Genomic DNA, 24126 nt, shown 5'->3' with positions numbered 1-24126 from the left:
AGAGTTGTGTGTCGACTGCTGTGATTGATTAGTCTTCCTCTGCTGCGCCTCTTTCTGGTGAGTAACGAGCAGGATGCGGGTCGTGACTGATCGTCTTGTCTCGCTTTCAGCGTCTTGGACAGAAGAGGACTGATGCAGGAGGACTCGTCTCTTTCTGCAGCGTCTGCTGTTCCCACCTCCTCCTCCACCACCACCACCACCACCTCCTCCGCTGCCAGCACCAACCCAGTACCACAAACCACAGTGAGAGAGCATGCACACACACACACACACACACGGACATTAACTTAACATAAACTCTAAAGCGATTACAGAGGGCGTTGGAGAGAGAAAAGGAGCCGCGTGTCTGTGTGTGTGTGTGTGTGTTTGTGTGTGGAAAACACATTTCTTATCATGGTGACATTGATTCATCTGGTGCTACATGGATTTAGAGCCACTCCCTGCCTCTCTATGCTCAGTTGTTGCTTTTGTGTAATTATTTATAATTGTTCAATTTATTCCAACTGTTCTCCTCTGAAGCATTAAGTGCTACATCATTATTTAGTGCCAGGCCTCCGTTTTCATATTAATGCTGTTTTAACGTTGTGTGTCCGAGCCTGAGGAGATTTTTCTTTTCACATTTTAGCACAAACCTGATTATCTGAAAACCCTGAAATTATCCAGGGGTGGAAACGCAGTCGTTTCTAAAGGGCAGTACTGTTAAAAAATAAAAAAAAAAGTTTATTTCACAGTGTTTCAGATCAGAGTGACAGTTTTGTGAGAAAATATTTTTTTTTTTGTCAGTTTTAAAGTTTGAAGTCGGTGCTACTCTTTGAAATCAAATGACAAAATTACAGAAAGCTTAAAATGAAATTTCTACTTGCATATTTTATAATGCATGACATGTCAGTTTTATCTGTGCAGCACATTTCATGCACAGCAGCAGTTCATAGTGTGTGTAATGTGCAAACACTTGCCACTGATAGTTTGTTCCAGAGAAAAGGACCAACATAACTGGTAACTGCCTCTGAAGACTTGGATCTGATTCAGTTTAAACCTGAAATATGAATCCAACATAACCTAATTGCTCTGGTTGAGAAGAGAGAAAAAAGAAAACATAAGCATCAAAGTATGCTTAGAAATAAAAGTACACATCAAAATAATATATCAATCTACAGTATATCTATTTAATCTATTAACTTGCACATAAATTAGGGATCATTACGTCTTATCTTAACCTAGAATTATACATAAATGTATTTGCTGATGATATTTCCTATTATGATTCTGAATCTGCAAAATAAAAAGAAGTATGAAAGGGACCAAGAGGAGTTTTGGAAAGCAAAGTGTTTTCACACTACATTTCCCATGAGCCTCTGCACACAGGATGAAATTCTTGGACCGGCGCAAGATGGACGAAAGCGAAAGCATTTTGCCAAGAATGTTTTCATTAATCAAGAACGAAAGTCAGAGGTTCAAAGACGATCAGATACCGTCGTAGTTCCGACCATAAACGATGCCAACTAGCGATCCGGCGGCGTTATTCCCATGACCCGCCGCAGCGTCTGGGAAACTGAAACTAGGAAATGCTGGGCGAGTCAACCACTAAATAATAACATCAAAATAACTATAAGCGTGATCCAAGCACTTTATTAACTCATAAGCCTTTATTTATTTTTTATCAACTTATTTTATTTATTAGTGATAGGTTATCTTTTTTGTGTGCCTGTCTGGTATCTGTTGCTGCTGTGACAAAGTGAATTTCCCCCTTGGGGGATTAATAAAGTTTTATTCTATTCTATTCTATTCTATTCTATTCTATTCTATTCTATTCTATTCTATAAAGACAAAACGAAATATTTATTAAAAATGGACCCATCCACAAGTGTGGATTCATCCACATTAATATGAGACTCTTTTATAACCAAAAGCTCGGGGTCTCTTTAAGTTGGGTACAAGTATCTCAGAACTATTATTTATACCACTCACAGATGATACTCTTGTTTTTGTTTTTGGATTGTGTATTTGATGAGTTTGATGAGGGAAACCAAGAAATCCCATCAGCCTCCGTAGCATAGCTCTGAGCAGCTCACGGCTCTGCTCCGCTGTTCTAAAAATAGCTTGCACCGACAATTAAAGTAACGAACCCACTGCTATGACTATAGAATAATTAACATGTGCTAAATCCGGTGTATTTACTGTGGGTACTCTAGCACTCACTGTCCATTAATATGCATTGTCCCGACTAAATAAACAAATAAAGTAAAGTAAAGATGATGGCAACGGGCCAATTTGCCAAAATATTGAACTATCCCTTTAAGTTAGGTACAAGTATCTCAGAACTATTATTTATACCACTCACAGATGATACTCTTGTTTTCAACACTTTGCATCTACATCTTTTCAACGTGCTCTCCTCCTCCCACAGAAAACCACCGCTCCGCTCATCCCCAACGAGCACACGCCCGACGAGGCCAAGCCGAGCATCGCCGCCGCCTCCCCCAAGGAGGAGCAACCTCCCACTCCCAAGGTCCCGCCCCTGGCTTCACCCGAGACCGATGTGGAGACGTCCGTCGTCAAGGACAAGACCCATTAGCTGTGTGAGGGGGGCGGCTGCAGCTGTAGCCACTCCTCTTCCTCCTCACCCTCCTCCCCCTCCAACATCCTGCCTGGTCAGGACCTGGAACATTAATAATCAACGTCTGATTGACTGTGACGGTGACTCGGTTACTCGCCAACTCTCTGTCCTACGTACATCCAACCAGAGGAGCAGAGTGTCTCCTCCTGGTCCCTCTTCCTCTTCCTCTTCCTCTCCCTTCTCCTCCTCCTCCTCCTCCTCCTCCTCCTTCTCCTGCTCACCAGTCGCTGCAGATGTGTTTGACTGACACTCACTCCTGCAGGAGGGGGAGTGATTTAGTGGAAAGTCAGCCGCTCCCTCTGACTCCTGAACACTGCATGGAAAAGACACGCAGAGGGGGGAAAGCTGCTGGGAAAACAGCAGACAAAAACAAAAACAAAAAACAAAAAACACAAAAAAACAACTCTCTTCAAGCGGTATGACTTCCCCCACGGTTCAGCTGTGGGCTGCTCTGATTGTCACTACTACTTCTTTTCGTTATTTAAAGTTGCATATTGACATTTATTGTGAGATGCCAGTTCAAATATACTCCCTGCAAGTGTCTGGCAAAGACGATATTAACTTCTGGACATGTATAAAACGTCATACATACGGTGTTTTTTTGTTGTGTATGCCCTATGCAAATCATGAGGAGGCTGGACGAGCTTTTTTTTTTTTCTTTCTTTTTTAGCTGTTTGGATAAAAGCATTTCACCTGTAAGTCTGAGTACACATGATGTCCAGGCAGGAGGGAGGACATGATGCAAATCCTTAGCTGAGATATTCTTAAAGGCTCCTTCCAGGCAAGTCAGACCCTTCTGATGTTGCTGCATTCAGTACTGTTGTTACTTACGTACAAGCATTTTTCTTTTTCTTTTTTTTTAAGTGATCTGATCCAGACCGACGCCTGTCCTTCCATTTTTATATATAATCAAGGATGTGTTGCTGTCGTGAGGTTTGGCGCTCTGAAACAGATGAGATCAGTCAAAAGTCTTGCATCCAGGAGGAGGAGACGCTCGGTGGGAAAAGGCCTGACCTCTGCTGACCCTAGACACTCGTAGTGACAGTGCCTTATCGTAACAGTTGCACTATGACGTGCAGCTGAAGTCCGAACCAACAGAGAAGCCCCCTCAAGTTTCCGTCTGACACAGCGTTACATGAGAAATAACAACGTTAGATACACGATTCAGTCCAGTGGTCCCCAACATGATGAATTAAAGGGATAGTTTGACATTTTGGGAAATGGTCTTTATTTGATTTAGACCACTCTCATGTCTGTGTCTTCTGTGTAAAGACTGAGAGCTCTGGGTATCTAGCTAGCCAGGCCCTGTCCGATCATCAAACACACAAAAAAGCTTTTCAAGTAACATATTTATACATTTATACATTTTTATGTTGCACACAATCGATAACAATATGAGAGGACCATTTGACAACTTCCTCTCATTTTTGCATTTCAGTATTTGCACAGATTTGAGGGCTCAGAGGTCGTACAGTAACAGGTGGGAACCACTGGATCAGACCTTGTGGATGGAACAAGAAGCAAAGCCATGGTTGAACTGTACATAGTTTTCACAGGTGTAAATGAAGTGAGAACCTCTCGGCTGATGAATGAGGACGACCGACATCAGTAAGGTTTAGTTTGTTTTGAACTTTTAAGTGCGGCCAGTGTTATTTAAATTATTCTGCCTGTGAGCTTGAGCACCTCCTCCTGCAAATCACACCAGAGCTGATCTTCCTCAGAGTCCTCTCTCTTCCTGCCGTCTTCTGCCTTTCTCATATTTAACTCGTCATATTCAAGTCAAGGCTGGGGCGACAGTCGGGGAAACGGAGAGATGACTCTCAATCCTTTATAGTTTCACACATCTGTGTCTTTGCGACGGAGTACAGCTTTTAATGAGGCTTGAGAATTTCTTTAGCTTTGGTTGCAGAGATCGCTCAAGGGGCTCAACGGCATCCACTCAAGAAACATGAGAGATGGCGAAGCAGATTTTTTTTAGTATTTAAATGACTTTAGCAGATAGCGAGAGTTTGTCATAGTGATTGTGTTATATGCAAGACAGAGTTAGTGTTTGTGAAATATACTTGTGTAGAAAATCTAGTGTGTCAACAGCATCGTGTCATTCTCTGAAATCTGCCTGATGGTTTATTATAAGTCTCAAAATGGTCTCAATTCCTCCGTAATCTCCTTTGAAATTGAGCTGCAACATATTCGGAGAGTAGAGGAAGCTGGGAGATAAATCCCAGTGTGCTGGGATTGTTTGATCTGAAGACTGATATTAGACACTTTTAAGCATTAAGATGAATCTAGGCCTGCAAGAAATTGTTTATTTGAGGACTCATTTCTTGAATAAATTATTAATTGTTTTCTCTATATAATGAGAGTCGTGAAAAGTTGACATAATCAGTTTGTTTATAACAAAATACAAAAGTCCAAATTCCCCAAATAATTTATTTATTTTATCATTAGGAAAACCTTTGGATTTGTCCTTTTTATCCCTGTTTACTTCCTCTGTGCTTGTGAGAAAAGGAGACAAAACTGACACATGTCCGGTGGAAGATGCTGTAAAGTGTGTGACAGTATTGTTTCTGTGAAGTAAACGAGTGTAATTACTGAATGTTTGTTAGAAGGAGTTTACACAAAAAAAAAAAAAAAAAAAGTTTGATTTCCAATGAGAAGTACTAAACCTGGAGCGGTGGTCTAGTGGGGTTTTTCTCTGTGGAGACAGTCGGTATCTGATCGCTTTGCGTCGCTGTCACCGAGAAGCAAGAATGTATGTGACTGATATCTGAAGGGACGTCTGTGATGAAGATTTTAAAAGGGACGATTGAAGTTTTTGATTTTCTTCTGAGGGTTTTTTTGCAGACTGTCGAGCGACCGAGCTGAGCTGTTGTACGTGTGTTATATCCTGTGTTTAAAATGCCATGACGGGATCAGATCTGAATGCTCTGATCAACCTATTACATTGCATTATGTATACAGATACAGTACTATACCATTGATGGAGCTCTTATTTATGTTCACTTTGTTTAGTATCAACACTGTGATTATATGTATGTCATTCAATTTACTTCACTTCTTTTTACATGATCAGTGTGTCTGGTAAATAAACAATATTGTCATATTATTATCATTTTTATCATTTGGGTTTCTTGCTGTTAGAGCTCTGGGTGTGAAACATCCTGAGGAGACGTCTCATCCGTCTCGTCTGTCTAAATAAATATTCAGCAGAGCACCTGCTTGTATACAGGAAGGTTTCTGCCCCCTGGAGAAATACAAACAGGAGTGTAAATTCACTTCTCTGCAGAGGTCGTCTTTCAAAGCAGTGGCATTATACAGACAGTGGTAGTAGGAAGGGTCTTGGAAGAAAGGAATAAACAGCTGGAGGGAAACATATTCCTGACCCGACACTAATCCGTTTCTACATGAGTCGTTGCAGGATCACTGCTTTGCTTCAAGGCGACTTAAGTTAATGCACTTTCTAAATTTTTAGCCATGCAGCAACCAGCAGTGCAGCAGTTTTTTTTGTTTATTTCTGCACCACTTCCTGCAGCCCTTTCCTCCTGCACATACTGTAGATATGGATATTTCTTTGTTTTAATTTGAAAATCCCCATTCTACTTTTTTTCTTTTAAATCTTGCAGGTCGGGGCGTCGTTTAGCTCAGTTTGTAGAGCAGGCGCCCCATGTGCAGAGGCTATAGTCCTCACTGAAGCCGGCCCCATATCGAATCCCGACTCAGGCGGCCCTTTACTGCATGTCATTCCCGTTCTCTCTGCCTCCCCATTTCCTGTGTCTCTCTACTACTGTACTACATTATCGATTAAAGACAAAAGCCCAAAAATGTACTTTAAAAAAAAAGGGGGGAAAAAATCTTGCAAGTCAAGTCAGTGCTGCTACACCCAGGCCCAGAGTCGCTGGAGTCAAAAGTTCATCTGGAAGCTGTGTCCCTTGGCTGCTGCTGGGTCCTAAACACCGGCTCTCTAATTCCCCATCATGATGTTGTGTAATGTGAGGAGCGGGTCGGTGGCTTACCTACAGCAAGTAGAGCTGCATGTGGACTCATCTCCCAGGGTCTTCTTGTCTCATTGTCTCACAGTGTGTCCATGTCAATCACAAACCTGCAGCAAGATTTAGAAACTTTCATTATTTACCCTGGTCCAGTGTCCCACCCTCTAAAGTAAAGGTAAAGGAGGTTTGAGTGAGCTTCAAAGCAGCCGAGTCAAACTGAAAAACACATAGAACTTTTGTTTGTCAACCTCAAGAAACAGTATTTTGTCAAAATAAACTTAACTCGCTCTTTTTTTATGAAGCTTTCAACCAAGACTGCGAGATGTAGTTGAAAGCTCTGCAAATGGCTAGTGCACACTGATTTACATTTTATTAGGCAAAATACCTACTTACAGCCATCATGCGGATTGATGGTAACATTTAGTTCAATTCAATGATATTTTCATTAACTTGCCTAAAATAAAACCTGTAAAACAGCAGCAGGAATGACAAAGTAATAATAATTAGCTTACATGGTCGACAACAGCATGTCATTGAATTTAGTTTTATTCAAAGTCTATTTACAAACTCTTCATCACCACAGAAGAATCATTGAAAACATACAGTATGTAAAACTCAAATTGATCGTTTGTACCATGTACCACTAAAGACATGAAAAACACCATAAAGTCTTGGACATTCATATTCTGCACATGAAAACACTAAAGACGAGCACATGATGAAGATAACAAAATCTTTTAAATGCTTCATTTGTTTCATAAAAGAAAAACAACAACAACAACAACAACAACAAGAGGAACAATATCTCGTACAGTTTAACGACGTAATAATTCAGTCGGCTGTGACGCACACAGGGAAACATTGTGTTGTTAACAGGAACAGTGGCACAAACAGAGGGAGACGGATCGTGTTCATTCGTACAGTATCTCAGCCTCTCGCTGTTCCAGTCCAGTCTCTGACACTGAGGAGCTGCTGCTTGTCAAGCAATTTCATCTCCATTCAGAGTCCCTGAGAACCAGGAGTTTGAGTATTTGGAGTATTTTTCCCGTCACTTCTCAACATCCTTCATCCACCGTCAGCTCCTTCAGCTGCTCCTCAACGGCCTCCAGCTGCTGCTCCTCCTCCTCTTCCTCCTGTTTCTCTGCTTCTTCGTTTGTTGTCTGCTCCTCTGATGCTTCTTCGCCTTGGAGCTTTTCCTCAGTCTTTGCCTCTTCACGTCCGTTCTCCAGGTTCTCCGAGCTTTCGAAACACCCAGAGTCCCTCGGCTCCTTGGCGTCTCCTCCAGATCTGTCTCCCTCCTCCTCCTCTGCCTCCGACTCCCCCTCGGCTACATGGTGCAAAGACAGTCATGTTTTAATACAGTGTCTCAATACAACCCACTCTGTCTTGTCCAGCTAAAACTGCAATAACAGACTTGTTTGGCCACTTGGGGGCAGCAGTTGTGTGCAAACTGTTCTTCACAGATGAAAAACTCACAGGCAAAAATAATCATTCACGGATTCAGGTCATAATTTAAAGTTCATCACTATGAGTGACACATGCATTCTCATTGTTATTGTCATATAGTTGTTTGATACAGTATCATGGCAAAAAGTCTGAGCTAAGTCAGACTATGTGAACTGTAAACACATGTAACATCAGTTCTGTAACTGGGTCTTCAGTAGTCTATTGGGGGTCTGTGGTCCAATCAAACAGGAAAAGGTGTTTCTCATTAATCATATAAGGTCTGGGGTTGTTTTGTTTAGGCTGTCCTAGTATTTCTGCCACACAGCAGCTCACAGTAAAACCAACTCCTCTAATAATAAAAAAAAAACAAAAAACAGTTGGCCTTTAAAATTCAGTAAATGCACTGATAACTGATAAATAATCTGCAGCATCAGACAATATTTCATAAGGAAATTATATTATATTATAATAAGAAATTAGCAGATGGGCTCATAGAATAGTATGAATAGATTTATGACAAATAATGCAGTTTTTTTTTTTTTGCATAGTTGTCACATTTTCTGTTTTTATAAAACTCAAGTAGCTGTTTCAACAAAGATTAAGCAAATTACTTTCTCCTGACCTTGATAATGATCTCGACAGATACACAGATCCTGCCCAGTTTCCCCTAATTAGGATGCTGACCTGTATCACTGCTGCTAATGGCAATGTGAACCAAGATCCATGAGCTTTACTCAACACAGAACAACTTTTATCCTAATACAAAGTGACTACATTTTGCACTTTGATGACTTTTATTGAGATATTTCCTTAAGATTTGATTGAAATGTAGAATTTTATTTTTGCCAGCCGGCAGAGAAGCATCAATATGAAAGATTATGGGTGTCAGAGCTTTACAGAGTGTGGACCTACAGTCTCTGAGCAGTTCGGTGGCGTTCAGGATCTTGGACCGCTGCTCTGGGTCAGTGATGTTCAGCTCGTTGAGGTGAGACTCCTTCAGTCCTGAAAAGTCCTCCAGGCTCTGGAAACCGTGCATGGACAGCAAAGAACTCAGCTCCTGAAACAAGAAAACAGAAACAAAACACTGAGACTGAGACAGAAGGAACAAGATCATGCAGCAGGTTGTGTCATTTATTTGCTGCATTGAAACATGAATGATCATCAGAGGTTGTTGTTTTTTGTTGTTGTTATTTTTTTACCGTCAGGCCCATGCTGTCCAGCACCTCCTCCAGGGTCTTGGGTTTGGATTTGTCTTGTTGGTTCTTGCTGTTGACGCGTCTCCTCCGGGTCGGGGGGCTCTCGTCAGGCAGGAGGTTGACGTAGATGAACTTAAAGGAGCCCACTTTGTTGTTGAGCTTCCCGGTCCAGGTGCCGACAGGGGGCTTCTCGATGATGTGGATGATGTCTCCTTTCTGTGGGAGAAATGACACATGAAAACCAGGTGGAGGACACAGGACACAGACTTTAGGAGAAACTGTCTTCTTAGATTAAAATAAAACTGTTTTAAACTATTTCCTTAATGAACCGATATCTCCAATTCATCCCCACAGACTGAAAATACAGTAATTATCACGTGCACTGAGGCATAAAGAAGGAACTCAGACATGAAATGTAAATTAGCAAATGGCTTAATGACTAAATTCAAATAGTTTAACACCCTTTAACAGAGTTTTCTAATTTCTTAATTTACTTTGCAGTGTCACTGCTGAAATCAACTTTTAGCAACCCAAAACATAATAATAGCCAATAATGTCAAAAACATAATAATGTTGGCCATTTTTAAAGTAATAATGTCAATACGTTTGTTTGTTTTTAAACTTTTGTTAGAATAACTTATTACATTATTGCCTTAGTTAAAAAACTGTTGATATTGTAATAACCAGTTATTATATCACATTTTCAAAGGGTTTTTTAAATATTAGGCCAATAACGTAATAAAAAAAAGTTATTAGTACTGTACATTATTGACTCAAGCATTTTATTACATTTTTGGCAAGTTATTACATTATTGGCTTTATTACATTTAAATTGGTCTAAATTATTGGCTGTTGTTACATTTTGGGTTGCTACACATGTTATTTTGTCAGTAATAATAACCAGATTGATCATCTTGTCTCACACAGTTCACAGCCGGTCTCCTGGGCAACGGATGACGTGATCACACATAAGCCAAGCCCGATGTTTGTTCCTGAGACTCACCTGGAGTTTCAGTGAGTCCAGGTCGTAGGGGCTGGGAGTGAAGTCCGTGTGGACAACTGCACGACCACAAAACGGTCCGTTGTACGGGGCGGTCTCCTCCAGCCTCATGCTGTCTCTCTGACAGTATCCGCTGTCCAGGCTCTGCCTGTCGCTACCTGGGAGAGAAACAGAAACAGGTCAGGTCAGGTTCATCCTGTCATCGCTCCTAGCACAGCTGTTTGAAGTGTTTCTGTGATTTTTTTTTTTGCCTGGTGCCTTCATGTGCTATGGTAATTATGGTAAATACCAAAAGACGACATGAAAAGTGCACATGAACACCCTCTCATGTGGTATTTTCCACTGGGCAACTCGTAGAATGTTTTGATGCCCGAGCTGCCGAGATGAGAATAACCTTTGACCTTTTCAACATGGCGGCGAGCAACGCAAGATTCGTTAATGGTAAGCAAGGCAAATTTAGAAAACAGTTAGCAGCTATTCACTTCATAGTATGCGTGCATGGGTTACACCCCGCCTTTCCGAAGCCCCGCCTTTCCGACAATAGACTTCCATTCATCGTAATAGCGGGGTTTTCTATTTTTTCTAAAGACCCCGCTATTCCGAAAAGGCTAATGGGGGAAACCCCCAGTGCGCAGTGCGCATTGATCCTTTTTTCCTTTTTAGGGTCAAAACGGATCATGTGCATAATTAACTGCAAAACAAGCAAATACTTAATATTAATGACATATAATGTTAATTCTGCTTCTAGCCTGTCTAGCCTCTACCTGGTCTTTTTTACTAAACTTAACCAACTCCTTTCTTCATTGCCTAAACCCAACATCTCCCTCAGTCAGCTGTCAGCACGAGCGGCGGCTGCAGCAGCCTCCCGCCCTGTGAGCTCAAGCCGGGTTCAGCCGCGCTCGAGCGGCGCAGGGGGGGAGAAAAAAAGTGTATTTCTATTACTGTGCGGGAGATCTCTAACAACGGAGTCGGGGAGAAAGTAAGTGGGACAGGTCTGCCCAGTCCCTGAGCAGCGCACGTTTCACAGACAAGCCACAACACAGTGTAAACAACGCCACGCGGTTCAGCACCTTGGACAGCTGCGGGGGAGGAGTATGGGATTATATCACTGACATAAATAACGCACGCGCAATGAGACTCGCGCGCGAGCAAATGAGATCCGAGCGCGCGGAAATCAAACACCCCCGCGCGCATTTCCTCCCCCCGAGCACTTTTCCAAGCACTCGCGAGCAATTTTGTATCCTGCATCTCTGCCCCCTGGAGCAATATTGTAGCCTGCAAGGAGAAAAACAGCTCGCGCGCGCGCAGAGTCCGCTCGCAGTACTTTCCCCTGCTCGCGCGCACGCAGACTGCTCGCGCTCGAAACTCTCCTCTCCTCGCGCAGAAAACTGTCCCCTGCTCGTGCGCGAGTGATTATTTTTAGGGGGCGGTTTTTGTCAGTAGGGGGGCGGGCCTGAGGGCATGCCAATCACCGTTGTATCCCCCAATATAATTGGTTGGGTGTATTGGCCAATTGGACAGCAGGGTACGGCAACATTACTAGGACAAACGGGACAAACCACACAGCCCTGAAGGCCTGAATGACATGTGATTTTGTGTCTTGACTTCAAACTTGAAAGGAGCTGGCTTAAGTTCAGGAAGTGGCGGAGTTGTGCATAGATTGCAGCAAATAATAAAATAAAATAAAAATAATTAAAAAAATAATAAGAAGGCCGTGGTTCCGATCCGACCAGAGGTTATTAATGTTTTAGATCTAAACTCAGCACGTCCGGACAGTGTTGTTCGGCCTGACCATCGAAAGCTCTGTGGCCGGAGCAACACATTTATTTAGAAATGTAATCACTAGTTAACTTCAATGAATGTGTGCTCCAGATCCCTCTATTACTCTTTTAAACAGTAAACATTAGTTGACTATATTATTATTTTTTTTCCATCTTCGCTGAGCATAAGATTTGTTCAGAATTAAATAAAAGCCTCTCCCATATAGACACCTGTCCCAAATATAGCAGCTGGAGAAATAGCCTACTATATTGACACACATCTGCTTCCATCCCATCTATTTTTTTAAATAATTTTTGGTAACACTACATAATATGACCCGCTTCTTACTGTGTACTTACCGTTCTATTACTTTACACCAGTTCCACAGGCGCAGGCTATTCATTCTCTCTCAAATGCACATCTATGGAAGTCTTGTATTGTCATCCCAGGACGAAACACAAACAATACATAATGTAATAATATACATATCTTTAAATGCACAATAATGAGTCATTCAGGGATTTATAAAAATGTTTTCATTATTGAATTACACAGAAACCACACAGCAGGTGCTATTCTCTTGTACAGTAATGTAATTACTGTTTAGGTAGAGCCTACAGTAATTTCCCTGGAAGTACAGCCTAACAATGGGGAACCAGTCTGGATTATGAAATTAGCATTGCTCTCTGGTCCTTGGTGTGTATTTTGGCACTCAGATGTTTACCTCTAGAACAAAGTTACTTCAATGCTTCACAAGATAACATCATCTGAATATAATACAAAGACGAACAAAGTGTTATAAACTGTTTGAATTCATTTTTTAAATCCTTTGTTGTGATCTTTTTCACTGGAGTGTGGCACTCAATGATGGAGACTGAAGAATGGATGGGCTCCTCTGGATAAAAGGGTGATCTTGATCCAGCTGCTCGGGTCAAGGCAGAGATCAGGTCATGGTGGCTCGCCAATCTCCCTCGTCAGGTAGGCCTACCGTTTCCATGGGATCTCAAAAACCTCATCTGTGTAAAAACAGAGCTATTGCTATTGTGTATCACATACTGTACAGTAAATACATCACTGTAACACAAAGTGAGAAGATTAATCACTTTTAAAACCGTGCAGTTTCTCTCATCATGGAATCGCTACTTTATCCAGTTTTTACCTTTCACATCATGAATTCATTAGCCTTTTAAACCATAACTTGTAATATTTTAAGCATATTAATCAGTTACAAATTATACGTACTTTTTCTTAAAACTATTGAGTGAATGTTTTAACCATTTATTTAACATCTTCAATGTAGGTATAAATACAAAATCAATGCTATTACCACACTGTTTCACAACTGTAGGCTGCACCAGTACACACACTGTTAACGTTACTCTTGACTGATTTCATCATTAATAACATTCATAACCAATAGTAAAGTTAGGTAATGGAGCTAATGTGTACAGTACTAACACAAATACAAACGGATACAATCTCAAAGCAGAACAACCGCAACACTTTACAGATCCCGGTTAGCCTGGTGCAGGGGAAAACACTATCATCTTTAGCACAAGCTAACATCGCTAGCTGCATTAGCATAGCTACGTAACTCACCAAGACGTTTATAAACGCGCTGAAACTGCCGTCGGTTCATCCCTCTCGTCTCCGCTGAGTGTTTGTTCTCTGTTTATATCATATCACATCGTAGACATTGCATAATTTCCCTCATTTCTCCACTTCGTCTCCTCCTGTCGTCCCTGTGGCGGTGTCAACAAGCTCCGTCCTCGCTGTGAGGTGGGACTTTCTACCTTCTCAACAGGCAACCAATGGCAAGTGAGCTGCTTCTGGTCTGACCAATGACAAGTGAGCAGCTTCTGGTCTGACCAATGACAGATGGTCAAAGGTGAGTGACTGTGATTGACAACTTATGTGATCAATAATAGCAGCGTAATTAGACAGGTTAGAATCAAATAGGATGAACTTAGTTGTCAATCACAGTCACTCACCTTTGACCATCTGTCATTGGTCAGACCAGAAGCTGCTCACCTGTCATTGGTTGCCTGTTGAGAAGGTAGAAAGTCCCACCTCACAGCGAGGACGGAGCTTGTTGACACCGCCACAGGGACGACAGGAGGAGACGAAGTGGAGAAATGAGGGAAATTACGCAATGTCTACGATGTGATATGATATAAACAGAGAACAAACACTCAGCGGAGACGAGAGGGATGAACCGACGGCAGTTTCAGCGCGTTTATAAACGTCTTGGTGAGTTACGTAGCTATGCTAATGCAGCTAGCGATGTTAGCTTGTGCTAAAGATGATAGTGTTTTCCCCTGCACCAGGCTAACCGGGATCTGTAAAGTGTTGCGGTTGTTCTGCTTTGAGATTGTATCCGTTTGTATTTGTGTTAGTACTGTACACATTAGCTCCATTACCTAACTTTACTATTGGTTATGAATGTTATTAATGATGAAATCAGTCAAGAGTAACGTTAACAGTGTTTGTACTGGTGCAGCCTACAGTTGTGAAACAGTGTGGTAATAGCATTGATTTTTGTATTTATACCTACATTGAAGATGTTAAATAAATGGTTAAAACATTCACTCAATAGTTTTTAAAGAAAAAGTACGTATAATTTGTAACTGATTAATATGCTTAAAAATTACAAGTTATGGTTTAAAAGGCTAATGATTCATGATGTGAAAGGTAAAAACTGGATAAAGTAGGCTATTCCATGATGAGAGAAACTGCACGGTTAAAAGTGATTAATCTTCTCACTTTGTGTTACAGTGATGTATTTACTGTACAGTATGTGATACACAATAGCAATAGCTCTGTTTCTACACAGATGAGGTTTTTGAGATCCCATGGAAACGGTAGGCCTACCTGACGAGGGAGATGGCGAGCCACCCATGACCCTGATCTCTGCCTTGACCCGAGCAGCTGGATCAAGATCACCCTTTTATCCAGAGGAGCCCATCCATTCTTCAGTCTCCATCATTGAGTGCCACACTCCAGTGAAAAAGATCACAATAAAGGATTAAAACTGAATTCAACAGTTTATAACACTTTGTTCGTCTTTGTATTATATTCAGATGATGTTATCTTGTGAAGCATTGAAGTAACTTTGTTCTAGAGGTAAACATCTGAGTGCCAAAATACACACCAAGGACAGAGAGCAATGCTAATTTCATAATCCAGACTGGTTCCCCATTGTTAGGCTGTACTTCCAGGGAAATTACTGTAGGCTCTACCTAAACTGTAATTAATTACATTACTGTACTCACAAAGTATGGAGGCGAGAATAGCACCTGCTGTGTGGTTTCTGTGTAATTCAGTAATGAAAACATTTTATAAATCTCTGAATGACTCATTATTGCATTTAAAGATATGTATATTATTACATCATGTATTGTTGTGTGTTCGTCCTGGGATGACAATACAAGACTTCCATAGATGTGCATTTGAGAGAGAATGAATAGCCTGCGCCTGTGGAACTGGTGTAAAGTAATAGAACGGTAAGTACACAGTAAGAAGCGGGTCATATTATGTAGTGTTACCAAAAATTATTTAAAAAAATAGATGGGATGGACAGATGTGTGTCAATATAGTAGGCTATTTCTCCAGCTGCTATATTTGGGACAGGTGTCTATATGGGAGAGGCTTTTATTTAATTCTGAACAAATCATGCTCAGCGAAGATGGAAAAAAATAATAATATAGTCAACTAATGTTTACTGTTTAAAAGAGTAATAGAGGGATCTGGAGCACACATTCATTGAAGTTAACTAGTGATTACATTTCTAAATAAATGTGTTGCTCCGGCCACAGAGCTTTCGATGGTCAGGCCGAACAACACTGTCCGGACGTGCTGGAGTTTAGATCTAAAACATTAATAACCTCTGGTCGGATCGGACCCACGGCCTTCTTATTATTTTTTTAATTATTTTTATTTTATTTTATTATTTGCTGCAGTCTATGCACAACTCCGCCACTTCCTGAACTTAAGCCAGCTCCTTTCAAGTTTGAAGTCAAGACACAAAATCACATGTCATTCAGGCCTTCAGGGCTGTGTGGTTTGTCCCGTTTGTCCTAGTAATGTTGCCGTACCCTGCTGTCCAATTGGCCAATACACCCAACCAATTATATTGGGGGATACAACAGTGATTGGCATGCCCTCAGGCCCGCCCCCCTACTGACAAAAACCGCCCCCTAAAAATAATCACTCGCGCGCGAGCAGGGGACAGTTTTCTGCGCGAGGAGAGGAGAGTTTCGAGCGTGAGCAGTCTGCGTGCGCGCGAGCAGGGGAAAGTACTGCGAGCGGACTCTGCGCGCACGCGAGCTGTTTTTCTCCTTGCAGGCTACAATATTGCTCCAGGGGGCAGAGATGCAGGATACAAAATTGCTCGCGAGTGCTTGGAAAAGTGCTCGGGGGGAGGAAATGCGCGCGGGGGTGTTTGATTTCCGCACGCTCGGATCTCATTTGCTCGCGCGCGAGTCTCATTGCGCGTGCGTTATTTATGTCAGTGATATAATCCCATAGAGGAGGGTGTCGGAACAGCGGTGTTTCGAAGTGGGGGTATTTCGGAACAGCGGGGTGTCGAAGTGGAGGGGTGTCGGAATGGAGAGCTGTCCCCGCGTGCATGTACAGTAAAAAAAAAAAAAAAAAAACGCTTTTAAAAAGCTAGCCAAATAGCCAGTGCTAAATCTCCATGAATATCAATATTTACCGTTTGAGTTTTGATAATTCATCTTCTTGCTGTAAGAGATGAACTAGGCAATCCAAGATTGTTTTACCCTATGGTTGTACCCCATAGATACACGTAGATGCCGCACGTGTATGGTTTTACCCAAGTAACAAGTCTAAATCTGTGTGTCCACCATCTTTATTTTCTCTGTACAACAACAAAAGCACATGAACACAACGCACTGGTAAATACCAGTTCACAAGTGGAAAATACCATCTGTACCATAGCACATGAAGGCTCACGCCATGAACACACGCTGTGAATGTGAATGGACAGGGGTGGTTGGGAGTCAAGCTCTGACACTTACTGCCTGAGAGCTGGCGGGACACGGGGCTGGGCATGGTGTCCTCCGACCCCGTAGAGCACACGGACGTCCTGTTTCCTGCACTCAGGTCTGGGGTCCAGTCAGCGGAGACAGGGGACATCTCCTCACCGCTCTCCCCCTGGAGAAACACAGTACAGGAGGTCAGAGGTGTTATCCACCACTTCACTCAATAGACCAAGAGCAACATTAAAGTCATACTCAATGGTCGAAGGCCAAAACGGAAGCAGAAAAAAAAACCTAACAAGTCTGAGGAAGCTGAGAAATAAAATTAGCTTCTGAGGAAGAATTTGTTGGTAGAAGTAAGAAATTAAATCCTTAATAAAGTCTTGTTTTCACATGCTATTTCATAATTTATGTATTTTTGACTTGTCTGATGACTCCACATAAGAAAGTTATGTTTGTACTTGTGAACTACAGAACATGGAGCACTCAAAATACTAAAATAAAAGTAAAACTAGTAGCTTACTATTGACAAAATGTACCTAACATTAACTTGATCAATCCAGAAAAATAGCCTCTGTATTTGCTGTGTTCTGTTGCTCTGTTGATACATTAATGTGTAAGTGAGATATTACTGGTGCAGCTGGTCTTGAAATAACTGGGAACTAAAGAGTAAATGTAGATGTTTTGTTTTGGACCATGCAGTACAGACACTTGTCCACTAGATGGAGACACGATCAATCTTTTGGTAACGACACAACATCTGTCTATTTCAAGGAAGAGAACTGACTTTATCAGCAGTGTTTAACAGTTAAATCTGTATCATCACTCAGGTTATGTATGTGTATATGTGCAGCTCGCTCATGTAAAGTGTCTTTACCCCCTCCTCAGCCAGAGCCTTCTGCACCATCTTGGATGTTTTGCGGGTCATGGTGCGCGAGATGACGTTGCGCCATTTCTTGCCCAGTTTGCTGCCACTTTTCACGGCTTCCTCTGGTGTCACACTCTCTGCCAGCTGAGATGAGAGTGGAAATAAAACAAAAAAATCATTCATTTGAACAATTTGGAGACAGGTGTTAGGATATTAAAGGAGAACAATCTTATTATAGGCGAGTGATGTAAAGTTTGTGAGGTTTTAATTTCTTCATAAAACTACAAAACAATGTCACTGACATATATAAACTCTAAAAAACTGTGGTGTCGCTGTCAAGAATTTCCTTTCTCACAAACCAGAGCACCAGCCGACCCTGTGGTGTTGATGGTGGAGAGGGGAGGGGCTGCATACAGACTACTGATACCCACAAGGTCACACACTTGCACAACACACACACAACTGCGCTGTATTGCGGGCAGGTATTTGAAAGCCCCATCTCTGAGCGCACTACCTCACATAACCTTCTGCAGCAGCAGCACAGTTTCATCACAGGGCTGTGGGCTCTGTAATCAAAACTAATGATGATTTGACTATTTTTACGAGGCAGTTGGTTCCAGCAAATGTTTTGTGTGACGCTTTGTTTCCTTCGACATTTCAATCGAGCTGTGTGTAATTTGCAAAGGAAAATAAAGCCGAGCTGCTGAGTGCTGTTAGATTTAGATTTAGATTTAGAGAAAACAGAGCATTAATTCAGGACGTTCATTTGTAATGGTTGTATTAGACTTTTTAAACACTGAGCATTATAATGTCTCCACTAAACAGCAGCAGACAGAGGGGAACTTTATGAGAGTAATATGCAGTATGCTGCAGCAGTTATCTGGTGATCTAAAGTTTTTGTTCATATGGAGTCTCTCAAAATTAAAGATCAAACTCAATTTTGGGAACATGCAGTAACCACACACACACCTGACACAGATGTTGGTTATCTGAGCTAATACAAAGAAATAAAAATGTCCACTGTTGCATTAAAGATGCTGAAACTCTCTGGGGGAGGACCCTCAGACTGCTGATGAAATGCTCGCTGCCTCTGCAACTGTCTGTCTGACGCGGAGGCTCTCTGCTTGACTAGCTCACACTAGAGGACATCCTGTCTGCACACTGCTGTCATCTGGGCTCCTCCGTGCAATACTTCTCAGTCCCTACTTCCCCTCCTCCTCTCTACTTCTTCACTAATCTATCTCACCAACTTCCACAACACAGTAAGCAGAATGTTTGAACAGGGAAGTTATTGAATTTCTGTGAATTCACCGATAATGTATGCACACACATGTGCGGCAGTGTGAGTTAAATTAGGAAGCGCGAACTGGGTACTTACTATAACTGAAAACAATTTGTGTTTGGCCTATATGTGCTTTCAGCTGAGGCTGCATGAACTAGCATGACGGATGAGGAACAACCTGATAAAACATCTGAAGGAACTTAAAACACAAAGAGTTTAGAAGACATCTACTTCTGCTTCTCAGAAAAAAGGTGATGTATGTGCTGTAGCTGATGTTTTTGTGTATCTTTAGGAGTTTAAGAGAAACAGCAAGTCCAACTTACACTCTCCTCCAATACGAACTCCTTTTCTGACACAACCGGAGAGGTGGGTTTGTGCTTCATAAAATCCTTAAAGCTGCTGGACCTCTGCAGGGTGAGCTGGGAACACACAAGGAATCACATTCAAGGCACAAATCAGTCAGTTTCTTGGTGTGGGATTTTCTTTTTTTCAAAGCAGCACTGATAAAGCTACAAACTCATGGCTGTGTGCACACAACATGTTCTTATCTCTTGAACAGAGTGAATCTGCAAAAGGATTTCTTAGAAGGAGGAGCAACTGCCTGCGTCTCTCCACACATGCTTATCAAAGATAACGTTTCCAATGTGGGTCAGTTAACTTGCTGCTTCTTCTGAAACATTTCGTCAACATAGATGAGTTCGGTTTAGCAGGAAACACGAAGGAAGTGCTGTTTGGTGACACGTGAGGGTCCGTGTTGTTAATCAGAGATGCATGAGCACAGGAAAATGAAAAAAGACTGAACAACAATTCCTTTTATCACATGTTCATGTCTTTGGTCTGAATTTGAAAAGTGAGATAGACGAAATAAACTCTGTCTGGTATAGTAGTATAGGGTGGCAAAAGATTGTTCTTCCTATTATTGATAAATCTGCACATTGTTTTGCTGATTACTTAATATATAATTGCTTGTTTAAAAAAAAAAGTAAAAAAAATAGAAATGAGCCCAAGATGACCTCTTTAACCAGACCAAAACCTGAAGGTATTCGATTTCCAAAAATCTGATACCTGTAGCTGATGTTGAACTGGCAGATTTGATGTAAACAACTGACTGATTGTGAAAATAACTGTTGATTGATTTTATGTCAAGTTTCAGCTCTTGTCTGGTTTGTCACAGTTTGTTACATGTCAAATTAAAACTTTTTGCATCATTTTCACATCTTTCTTGCAGCTCTAGTGGAAAGTCTGAGTATAATTTTCCACATCACTACATCGTGCACGATCTTATCTCAGCTCATCCTTCTCGATTCTGAACCACAGGAAACAGGCAAAGCTTCAGCAACTGCTGGCAGCCAATCATTGCAGACATCCAGTCAGAGCTGGTGCCTGATGGTCTCTGCCTGAGTGTAACCAGCAGAATGAACCCACCGCTGCTGTCAAAAAAAAAAGAAAAAAGAAAAAGACCCCTTTATTATGAGGCTTATTATGAGATTTGGTAACGAGTTTCGGTAAATGACTGTTTTTCACAACCTGTGCTTTCAGACAAATGAATCCTCTAGTCTATAACCACTGATTATGTCACGGAACATGACTCCAGCCTTGATTATCACAAGTGACAAGGAGAGAAATTGCTGAGAACAAAGCCAAGGCGTGAATTAGACCACAGGAGCAGAGATGTGGATGGAAAATAAGGGCACTGGTGTCGAGCGTAGGAGGCTCGGTCTCATGGTGGCAGCTGGAGGACGCAGGCAGCAGAAGCCACAGAAGCCTGTTCTGACTCAAACTACATCTGCAGCAATGATTCACCGGGCAGAATAGAGGAACTGCAGTAAAAACAGTGCAAAGAATAAGTTGAGGCTGTTAAAGGAGACGCGCAAAAAAACCCTCTATTTTCGTCAAACTTCTCACAGAGTTGTGTGTGTGTGCGTGTGTTGGTTTTGTTCAGCTTCACCACAAAGGTTTGCACTAACTTGAGCTGACATCCTGTGTTGAAAAGATGTGCACAAAGACAGACGTACATGGTGATGAAGTATAAATGTCAATCAATACAGTGTGAAAAGCAACTTCCATAACCAATCGATCATATGTTTTATGATTAATTACAAAAGCTAATGTCAGCACTTGAACTTTAACCTTTCCTTTCCTGAGCAAAGTGATAAAACCTCAGCTCACCTTCTTCTTCTGCACCTGCTCCTTCTCCTTCTCTGAGGCATTTGAAGGCCGTCGCCTCAACATCTTCCTCAGTGGTCCTCAAAATCTCAAACACAAACTTCTGGGAGAACAAACAACACCGGCTTTAATCACTGAGGGTTTCTGTCACTGTGCTCTCACGGCCAACGATAAAAAAAAAACCAGAGGAAGGCAGAGCTGCACCGTGCTGTAAACGAACGAACTGCAGAGGCTGAGAGGAAGTCACATGACCACACAGAAACTGAAAAGACAAACCCTGTTTTACTCAGGTTTACACACACAGGCTAGTGTGTTAGTTACACATACTATGTTTCGATGGTTGTGTTCTGCAAACTAAACTAACACATGAAACACTTCATTAAAAGTGTCATCACAGCTCAGTTTTGACATTTAATGTGGATAAAAAAAAGTAGTTTTCTCTGTGAGCCCTGATTGACGCAGGTATTTCTGTACCTGTGATGAGATGACTCATATTTATCATGGTCAGTCACATAAAAACCATTAAAAGCGTCATGGATGAGGAACAGCTGTTTTAAACCTTGTTATCTCCTGCTGCAGCGTCACAGCTGTGATGAAGAACAGCCACTGTTATTACAACATCTCCACTCCTACGGACGTCAGCCTTCAACTTCAGCAGAACGGTGAAATGTCTCAATCGCGTTCTGTTTTAGTCAGAACTTACTCTCCATCTTCAGATCAGATCATACAATAAGCTTGTTTGTGTATCCATCTCTCTCTGAAGTGAGCGCGCTGCAGCTGAAGCATGGAAGTGAAAGACCTCTTCAGATGACTTATTTAGAAACTCAGTGACAGTTCAGCAGCAGCTGCAGCGGAGGCCTGCTGTGGCTACCACAGGTCACAACAACAGATTCTTATACAGAAAATGGTTTCTGAGACAAGTGAGCTGTAACCTATACACTTGTTGACACTGTAAAAAAAAAAAAACCCACACACATTGCAAAATGGAGGATCAAGACCAGAACAACTTGAGTGACTCACAGACATGTGTGTGCTTTTGAATGTACACTCAGCCGGCAGGACGAGGCAAACATCGTCAGTAGAAGGACACAGGGAAGTGCAATGTAAGTCAAGTTTAGCTTGTTATTTTGGTGGCAGTGGCAAACCACATGATAAGAGGATGCCCTATTTTAGTTTCCTGTCACTAGAGTAGAGCCCAACAACAGTCTCATCTGTCTGCCGATCTTAAAGGGATGAAGAAGACGATAAGCAAGAGGTAGACTTTGATTCGACTGGAGGATGCAACATCTGTACCTGCAAAGTTATCAGTACAGCAGTACAGCTAAAGTAAACATTCAGGGGAGGAAAGAGTGCAATACATCAGTAGAAAATGCATCTAAGCACAATACTGTAAAGTCAAGAACATGTGTAATGCTGTTTTCTGCCACTCGTGGTGTTGTGGAGCAACATATTTAGGCCAAAATGTGTTTACATTGTTGTGTTTTGGGCACAAAGATGCTGCACATGAGAAGGGTGATGATGCTATTGATTAACAGGCAGTGGCTCCATCAAGCAAGAGAAGCACTACAAACGTGCAAACAAAGACTGGGAAGAAGATAAACAAAATGAAATTGCACATATTAAAATGGTTCTTTGTAAATGTCTTATGATGGTCACTGTTTAAGATGATACACACACTTTTATTACTGCAAGGAGGACACTGATTACTGGAGATGAAAACTGTTGTTGATGACTGCATGTTAACAGTGACTTCATAAGAAAAGTAGTCTAGTAGCGATTTTTCTTCTCTAGGTCTACATGACCCCACATTTACTGTTTCCTCTTTTGGGCCTCTTTAACTCAAACCTGGCACCAAGCGGATATGGTATATGGTTTTCATGTGCATGCAGGTTTAAAGAACGTGCAGAGTTGTCTCTGCAGCACCTTCACACCTTTGAGATGCAACACCGGCACAGAGCCCTCATCAGACACTGAGCTCTTCATATGTGGAAGAGGAGGTAAAGATCTGTTCACTGCTGGTGGAGGTGAGATTATGCATCCAGTTGTATGAAACTGCACAGGTCTAAAAATAAATGCAGAAAAATAGATCTGATGAGTAAAAACATGTCAAGGTACTGTAATCGTCAATTACTGTAGCCAGGCCAACTTTACAGCTGGAGTGGATCTGTCAGTGACATGAGTTGCATTCATGAGAAGGCATGAATCTGGAGACAGCTCCTAATGAGGGAGGGAATTTAGTTAAACAGCATTTCACTGGGATTGCTAAAATTTTGGATGACCGTAAGGGTTTAATTTAAAGTGGACTATGTAAATATGAGGCCATTTCCAGCAACAGCAACGTCCAATGCATCACTGAAAATAGTTAAGGGTCAACTCACATACAGGAAGAGGACATTTTGAGGAACTAAAAGTTACAAATTGACAAGAACGAGATTAACAGTCAGAATTAACCAAAAAATCAAAAAGAAAATCCAACTATATCAGAATGCTTGTTGCTAATGTGTTAGCTCCTGATTAGCATAAACATAACTAATTAAAGTTGTTAACTCTTAATACTCATGATACCGTTTAATGAGGAACGGTGTTAGTACTAGTAGTTATATCTCCATTTGTGTTGTCAGTCTCTGTTCTCAATGTTGCAGTCAATATTTTTTAACATAACATAAAAATCTATCTATCTATCTATCTATCTATCTATCTATCTATCTATCTATCTATCTATCTATCTATCTATCTATCTATCTATCTATCTATCTATCTATCTATCTATCTATCTGTCACTGATGACCCAATACACCCAC

General features: G+C 41.5%; 2 protein-coding genes across 2 annotated transcripts in view; one reads left to right on the top strand and one right to left on the bottom strand.

Moving 5' to 3' along the window:
* The window catches only part of zdhhc9 (zDHHC palmitoyltransferase 9), a 28300-nt gene extending 22577 nt beyond the window's left edge, over positions 1-5723 (top strand). The window contains exons 8-9 of the mRNA XM_085789411.1: positions 111-243; positions 2408-5723. Coding sequence (XP_085645537.1) covers positions 111-243; positions 2408-2575 — 301 coding nt within the window. The 3' untranslated portion in view covers positions 2576-5723. The remainder of the gene's footprint in view (positions 1-110; positions 244-2407) is intronic.
* Positions 5724-7022: 1299 nt separating this feature from the next.
* sash3 (SAM and SH3 domain containing 3) lies at positions 7023-21504 on the bottom strand. The gene is made up of 8 exons (XM_085789410.1): positions 21329-21504; positions 19483-19578; positions 17887-18021; positions 17049-17184; positions 10252-10406; positions 9252-9464; positions 8965-9109; positions 7023-7933 (listed from the first exon to the last, which is right to left on the bottom strand). Exons 1-8 carry the CDS (start codon positions 21389-21391, stop codon positions 7662-7664), a joined length of 1215 nt encoding a protein of 404 aa, XP_085645536.1. The 5' UTR covers positions 21392-21504; the 3' UTR covers positions 7023-7661.
* Between the last annotated feature and the right edge of the window lie 2622 nt (positions 21505-24126).

The sequence above is a fragment of the Trachurus japonicus genome, chromosome 10 (assembly GCF_045865225.1).
Source record: "Trachurus japonicus isolate A0001 chromosome 10, Traja_1.0".
Lineage (NCBI taxonomy): Eukaryota > Metazoa > Chordata > Actinopteri > Carangiformes > Carangidae > Trachurus > Trachurus japonicus.
Note: the sequence above shows the minus strand (reverse complement) of the source record. Positions and strands in the feature narration are given on the sequence as shown.

Coding starts and splice junctions, on each gene's coding strand:
- sash3 (XM_085789410.1), bottom strand. CDS start 21,391: ATGTTGAGGCGACGGCCTTCAAATGCCTCAGAGAAGGAGAAGGAGCAG. Junction 9,465..10,251: donor TGGACTCACTGAAACTCCAG/GTGAGTCTCAGG, acceptor TTTCTCCCACAG/AAAGGAGACATCATCCACAT. Junction 9,110..9,251: donor TGGACAGCATGGGCCTGACG/GTAAAAAAATAA, acceptor TTCTTGTTTCAG/GAGCTGAGTTCTTTGCTGTC.